We start from the raw sequence: 7,895 nt of genomic DNA on the forward strand, positions 1-7,895 counted from the left end.
CCAAACAAAATCTAAAGTTAATAATATAAGGGTCAAGAGCCCAACTAAAGCAAACACTAATCACCATAATCGCTTACAATTTGTGATTTTCTCATTCAGTGATTCTGCTTGTTAACATCAGGTGTCTTCAATAATGATCAATCATCACTCAATTAATCACTTAATTAGCTCATTAACTTTAACACTCTTGAGTGTTAATTTAACACTCATATTTTAACACTTTACACTCTACAAGTGTGGTCTCATATATACTCCCAGGAGTGTTAATTTAACACTGGAGTTTTTGCTGTGTACAGAACTAAAAACTGAACGTGATTTAGTGAATGAACAGGTTATATGATGATTTTGAAACAATATAACCACAATCATTCACAAACCATGTGTGTGCACAAGTGTGATCTGCAAAAACACAACTCAAGCAGCAAGAGAGACACTAATGTTAAAAAGTTAAGGGTCCGCATCCCACCTAAAGCAAACACTGATCTCTATAATGGTAACTTCAAACCAAACATTTTCAATTAAACATCTCAATAACAACTTCTGTAGATGTATGACAGAAATAAAGTCATACTGGATAATAATAAGTGTAATAATGTGTAATGGCTGGAAGTCAGTTGTAGTTCTTCTCATTCACTTATTCACTTATTATTCAACATATTCCCTTAATTATCTCACTGCAACACTGCATCAATGTTACTTTTTACTCTCTGTAGTGTGGATTTCCCTGTGGGGTTGAAAGGGTTAACAGTGTAAGATAAAAAGTCACACCCACAAAACGTATTTTAACAGTAATAAACTGTAAGTTATAAAACAGGTTTATACTGGTAACACTGTTGCCAGTAGTTTACTGTAAGATTTAGTTTTGTGGGTCACCATTGTGCAGAAGAGTAGAGCCTGTGCTTCAGTCCAGAAGAAGATCTATAGACATTAATGTTACGCTGCATGTTGCTTTATTTAACAGGCGGTGACTGTGTAGTTGCTGGTCCAGTGGAACTCTTTTTATGTACAATAAATGAAATAAGTTCACAGTAATACTTTGCTCACATTATTAATGCATTATACATTTTAGTTAATACACTTAAATGACAGTTGGTCATTAGACAGCCATGTTTAAGGCAGTCGGTTTCTGCAAGTGAAATTATTTAACACGAGTTTTAATTTAGTGCATTTTTACAGTAACATACTGTAGATTAAAGTAAAGAACTGCACATTTAACAGCATATTACTGGCAACAGTGTTGGAAAACTTGGAACGGTCTAGCAGTGTATATCAGAAATTAAAAAAAAATGAATACAGAGGGTCCAAGATCCCTTAGACAACTATATTATGTCAATTTACAGCAAAACAAGAGCAGTAAATTACTGTGACGTCAGCATCATTCTGCTGTTGTTTCAGTCATTTGTAAGAAAATGAACCAGCATGCGTTGATGTCACAGTAAATTAGGCTACTCTTTAAAACGATTTTTTTTTAAAAATATATATTTTTTTACAATGTTCTTAGCTTGAATTTCGTTGTATGAAGCTGAAGTTCAGGACCATGAACAGCGACAGTCTGCTCGCGTCCTCGCGCAAGCACTCAAAGCCTAGTAATGGTTCTGTTGTTTCCTCAGCCCGCAATGACCACGCGCTTGCAGACATCAGTACGCGCACTACGCTGAACATCTTCACACACTCACCAGGGTATGAGCATGTCCTGTTGAGACTGACTGTGCGCGTGCAGCTGGACTTCAGGAGATTTTATTGGTCGCCAGACATGACAGATTCAGCTTCGAAACCTCCCTCGCACGATTTGCGCATAACAGGAAGACTGTAGTTTGATCTCTACCACATCTCAACGAATTTACCTGCAACAAATGAAAACGGTACACTATGTTCTTCCTCAGAAACGCGTCTGACAGAATACCTGGATATTACTCATTGTCACATAAACCAAGAAGCCCCCTAGACTGAGCGTTAATACCGATGCACTGAATCGCGCAACCTGTTCGAGCTCATCTGAAGATGAAGATGAAGAAGCAGAACGTGCGCACGCTCTCGCTCATCCTCTGCATGTTCTCGTACCTGCTGGTGGGCGCCGCGGTCTTCGACGCGTTAGAGTCCGAGACTGAGAGCGCGCGGAAACGCTTCTTAGAGCAGAAGCGCAACGACATGAAGAGGAAGTATCGCTTCACTGAGGATGACTATCGGGAGATCGAGCGGGTAGTGCTGCAGGCTGAGCCCCATCGCGCCGGCAGACAGTGGAAATTCGCTGGGTCTTTTTACTTTGCCATAACTGTCATCACCACGATAGGTGAGTTTCAGTAAAGCCTTTGCGTGCGAAAAAAAATCTAGCCTACTTGCTAAATAGCTTTAAGAATATAGAAATTGAATTAGTAACGATCACATGACTAATCATACACACTTAAAAATAAAGCTTCTTTATTGGCATTGATGGTTTCATGAAGAACCTTTAACATATTTCCATTGGACAAAAGGTTCTTTATAGATTATTAGCCTAAAATGTTCTTCACACAAGAAGAAAATGGTTTTTTTAAGAACTGCTCAGACTAAAGAATTAAAGAAAAATAAGGTTATTTTATGACATCACTGCAAAAAAATTTTTACTTTATTTTTTATTTTACATTTTTAAGAATGTAACCTACAATTATACAGCTTTCTGTAACACTATTACAGTGTCTTTGTTACATTTGTTACATGTACATACAATGTGAAATCTAATTAGTTGGACTTACTTTAAAAAAAGCATGCAAACCGATTGAAATTTTTCACTTTTTAAAGTGAAATAGGAATAGTATGTGGTACTGACAAATGCTTAGTTCACTTACACAAGAGTTCTAGCACCTAAAAAAGAACTGTATAAGAGTACTTGATAATTTACTTTAAATAAAATATAATTGTTACCATTGTTGTGTTTTGCAGGCTGAATGTGGAAGTCTGTGTGACTCAAGTATTATTATATAATTATAGAGGGATTATATAAACCCATTTAAAAAAATTACAAGGTGTTTAGGACATAAGTGTTTGCATCAAAATTATAAAAGAGCATTAATTGATATGAAATATAGTAATGTTATACATCACTCATTCATACCCAAATACATTAAAATACATTTACATATGTAATAATATATTTTACTTCTCTTCATTTGGAATCAAATAACTAATTTCTTACCTCAAATACTGCATCAATGGGAAGAGAATTACATTAGCATAAAAGAAGTTCCAAGTGCCCAACCGAAGGGAACACTAATCGCCATAATGGTGGCTAAAAACATTTTAGGAAAATGTATGAAGTCAGCTTATGTGATGTTCTCTTTCAGTTGTATTAAAATGTCAACATTCAAGATGACTTTGGGAAATGAGTGAATGCAAACAGAGAAAGATAACTGCAGAAGTGGAGGAAATGAGTGAAACGTCCATTAAGATTTTCCCCGCCTTAAAAACCACACTCAAACCAATCAATCAATCTTAACTTGGGTTTTCTGAGTAAACAAAGAATAGAATGTGAATAGTACAGATGACTAGATTTTTACAATTAAGTTAAGACATTAAGTAAAGTTAACTAAAACGTGTTAGATAGAATCACTGTTGGATTTTACAGTGTAGGAATGACTGTAAATTATGCATAATTACCTAAGCCAAAATCTAACCCTATCTTAATGATTAATATTAATATTAATATTAATAAGCACACTCTTTGAAATTTACAGTGCTTTGCTGGCAATTTTGGTTGCCAGTAAGACTGTAAATAAACAACAGGTGAAAAATTATAAAAACAAATGTTGTCACACTTCTGGTGACTGGGTGAGAACAGAAATTTGATATGAATATACAAGGTTTAAAGATCCTAAGCAAATGTAGTGAAGTGATGTGAAGGCCAAGTATGGTAACCCACACTCGGAATCTGTGGAAACACATTAGGAGTAGTGAGTAGTGAACACACACACACACACACACGCACACGCACACACGCATGCGCGCACGTACGCATGCACGCACGCACGCACGCACACACACACACAGTTTCTCTCTCTCTCACACACACACACGCACCCACACATACTCCCTCTCTCTTTCTCTCTCACACACACACACACACACACACACACACACACACACACACACACACACACACACACACACACACACACACACACTCATACACATAATCATATAAATTTCAGCCTGTTATTTTCAAATTTACTGTAAAAAATGACAGTATTACAGTAAAAATTGCTACTTATTTACCTAATTACACGGTAACAAGGACACCAGAAAATAAAGTGTAATTAATCTTTTAAGTAACATTGACAAATGTATCTATGAAGCATGTGTTTTGGCACTGATGTGTGCCTCAGTCCTCCGGCTGAGATGTTGGCACTGTTTTTCTGCAGGTTACGGCCATGCCGCCCCCGGCACAGACGCAGGGAAGGTCTTCTGCATGTTCTATGCCGTTCTGGGCATTCCTCTTACACTGGTGATGTTCCAGAGTCTGGGCGAGAGGATGAACACGTTCGTCCGCTACCTCCTCAGCCGCGTCAAGAGATGCCTCGGGCTTCATCGCACAGAGATTTCCATGGAAAACATGGTTTTGGTAGGTTTCTTGTCTTGCCTGGGAACTCTGTGCGTGGGGGCCGCAGCCTTCTCGCACTTCGAGGGCTGGACGTTCTTCCATGCGTACTACTACTGTTTCATCACTCTCACCACCATCGGCTTTGGGGACTTCGTGGCTCTGCAGAAGAAGGAGGACCTTCAAGAAAAGACACCTTATGTAGTCTTTAGTTTCATGTACATCCTTGTGGGCTTGACAGTGATCGGCGCGTTCCTCAACTTGGTGGTGTTGAGGTTCCTCACTATGAACAGCGAGGATGAGAAACGGGACGCTCAGGAACGAGCCTCACTGAAAAGGGGTCGCAACCTCACAGCCATGAATTCTGGGCGGGATAATCACTGCCACAGCAACCTCTTCTTGCCCATCGAGGAGGGCACCAGCTGCACCAACCTCATCCTGTCCCCGGCAGAGGAGCGCGAGCTGTACTCGCCTCTGCCCCTGCCGTTACACGCAAACCAGCGCCGCTCTCGGTCTCAGCTGAGCCTGCTGTGCTCCTGCATTTGCTATCACCTGGGCCTCTGCAACAGCCCAACCCCGTCCCAGAACAAGTGCCCTGAGTGCAACATTAACTCGGTGTACTACAACTCTGTTTCCTACAGGATACAAGGTAGCTCCTCAACCAGGAACAATACAGTTCTTTCCTCTCCTGGTAGCACACTTTCTCCTGGACTCAGCTTCAGAGAGCTGCCAGGCGTACGGAGGAAGTCTCTGTAACTAGTGGGCTGTCGTCTGCTTTAGATAGAGAGTATACTGAGGGAGCGTACGTTTTGTAGCGCAAGTCAGCAAAGACAATACGCAAATGTTTGAAGTATTTTTAAACCTGTTAAAAATGAATAAGTATGTGTTTTCAAAGGACAGCAGACGCGTACTCGGAGTTATGTTACAGGAGATGCATATGATAACTGTAAAAATCTGTGAAATATTGGGCATTGAAAACATCTGTCATCCAAATACCTGTTGCAACACTGCCATATTTTAGGGTGACAGGCACAGTAAGCCCCAAAAGAACATTACAAACACTGATAAATATCTGTTTCGTCTGGAAGTCATGTGGCTTGTTTTAGGGGCATAATGAAAGTGTAAATATACCTTTAGATTTCCGCTGTATAGGAACTGCACTAGAACACACAATGATAGACCAGCCTCGTGCAAGCAAATTGCCTTTTAGTGTTTTTACATGATATCAGAATGTCTAAAGTAAAAGTTGGTAGGTGTAATTTAAAAGTGTGGGATTTACTAAGAGACAAATCTTCTCACCATTGTGCCTTTGAGCAAGACACTGAGCCCCTGGTGACATCGAGGGAGCTGGAGGAGCAGTTACTGTAGGGTAATTCATACGTTGCATTTTATTAGACATTTAAAACCTTCTGTGCTCAGAAACAGATATCAGTTAAATCAGTATTGATGTACCCATTGATGTTGGGAAAATCATCTTTGGTTTCAGTATTGAAGTATGTGCATGTTATGGTTGTTTTGCAGTGCTTGCACAATATAAAATAAAAGCCTTTGGCTATGCTTATTAAGTTACTGTAGTTTTTATTGTTATTTTATTTTTCAGTTGTTTAGCATGTAGCCAGTACAAAAAAAAAGTATGACAAAATGAATCCAGAGACAGAAAAATAATTATATCTGATCTGCAAGAGACTTTCATTGTAAACGTTTAAAATTGAATTTTGAATTCAAGCTCATGGAAATAAATGTGTTAGTTATTCATATACCCTTTTACAAGTGAACAGGGCCTTTTGTGTGACATACAACTCAGAGAAAGAGTCCCTCAGCAAGACTGAGCTTTTCATCACTATCCCAGATAACAGATTTTGGTTATAAGAACGTTCTCCAAATATTCAGTGTTGGTTCTGGGAACGTAAACAAAGTTTTCTTGATGTTAGAGGAACGTGTTTCAGAAGGTATATGATGTTCCTCAAACGTTCTTTCAACTTCATTTTGATTAACAATTAAATATTCTAGTAAAGTTGATTTGTAATATTCCAAGAACATAGAAATGTCCAGTTTCCTGAATGTTAATATAATGTTAAAGGTTAGTATGATGTTCCTGACATTCTTTCACTCAAACACCTGCTGTGAACAAGCACAGAAAGAAAGAGGAATAAGAACACAAACTACTGTCTTCAGACACAGCCTTAGATGAACTGAGGATAAAAAAAGACATTAAATCGGTGTAGATCTCAGCAAAGGAGGATTAAACAACTCCACAAACAGCATTACCAGCTTCACTTATTACTAACCAGACTGATTTTATTTCTGTCAGACGTCTACACAAGTTCTTATTGAGAATTAACAGAGGTTTAGATGTTGATGAATGACTGTTTCGTTTGACGTTACTATCATGGTGATCAGCGTTTGCTTTAGTTGGGCTCTTGACCCTTGACCCTTTCAGCCTTTGTGGGTGATTTCACAAAACGTTTCTGCATTGATAAAGCAGATCAACATGGCTACTTCACTGGTCAAATGACTGCATAAAAGTGTTTTAAAAAATAGCTTTAATAGTTTTTTTTTTTTTTTTGAATTGAAAATTTTTTTGAGCATTAAATATTAAAGTCAAACGATTTGATAAACATAATTTGTAACACTGAAGTGATTGGTATAAGATTGTCTAAAACTATGTGAAAATAAAAATGAAGACACACACTTAGACATCAACACTCATCATACAAACCTCAACAATGGTGATCAATAAATAATTCAGCTGCATTATTTTTTCATGCCACAATAATAATAATAACAATAAGTTACATTTGGGCAAATCTTTTAAGATTTCGGTTTAATGTCTCATCCAAAGGACGTTGCTTGTTACAGTGTAGTGTGCCCACAGACCACAGGGTGAGCACCCCCTGCTGGCCTCACTAACACCTCTTCCAGCAGCAACATAGTTTTCCCAGGAGTCTCCCATCCAGGTACTAACCAGACTCAGCCCTGCTTAGCTTCAGTGGGAAACCAGTCTTGAGCTACAGGGTGATTTGGCTGCTGGACAATGCATGCTGGGAGCCATGACGGTGTTTTGTTGGCATGAAGAATGTCACCATTGTTGTGTTTCATATGCTGATTGTTGATCTCTGTGAGTGTATGAATGACACATAACATTTTCAAACACAGTTTTTAAAAAAGTAAACAATGACAGTGTTTTTTACACACTCATAAACATCAATATTCATCATCTGAAATGCAACAATGGTGATACAAACAATATTTATCAGATCTGCATGACATTTAAATGTTTCAATAATGCTTCAATTCTGTAAGGCAACAACCACAGAAAAACAGA

General features: G+C 38.4%; 1 protein-coding gene across 1 annotated transcript; it reads left to right on the forward strand.

The window, feature by feature from the left end:
* The first annotated feature begins 1,691 nt into the window (after positions 1-1,691).
* Positions 1,692-6,094, forward strand: kcnk15 (potassium channel, subfamily K, member 15). Its single transcript, XM_082146496.1, has 2 exons — positions 1,692-2,290; positions 4,395-6,094. The coding sequence occupies exons 1-2, from the start codon at positions 2,002-2,004 to the stop codon at positions 5,324-5,326; spliced, it is 1,221 nt and encodes a 406-aa protein (XP_082002622.1). The 5' UTR covers positions 1,692-2,001; the 3' UTR covers positions 5,327-6,094.
* The last annotated feature ends 1,801 nt before the right edge of the window (positions 6,095-7,895 follow it).

The sequence above is a fragment of the Leuciscus leuciscus genome (assembly GCF_965113295.1).
Source record: "Leuciscus leuciscus genome assembly, chromosome: 18".
Taxonomy (NCBI): domain Eukaryota; kingdom Metazoa; phylum Chordata; class Actinopteri; order Cypriniformes; family Leuciscidae; genus Leuciscus; species Leuciscus leuciscus.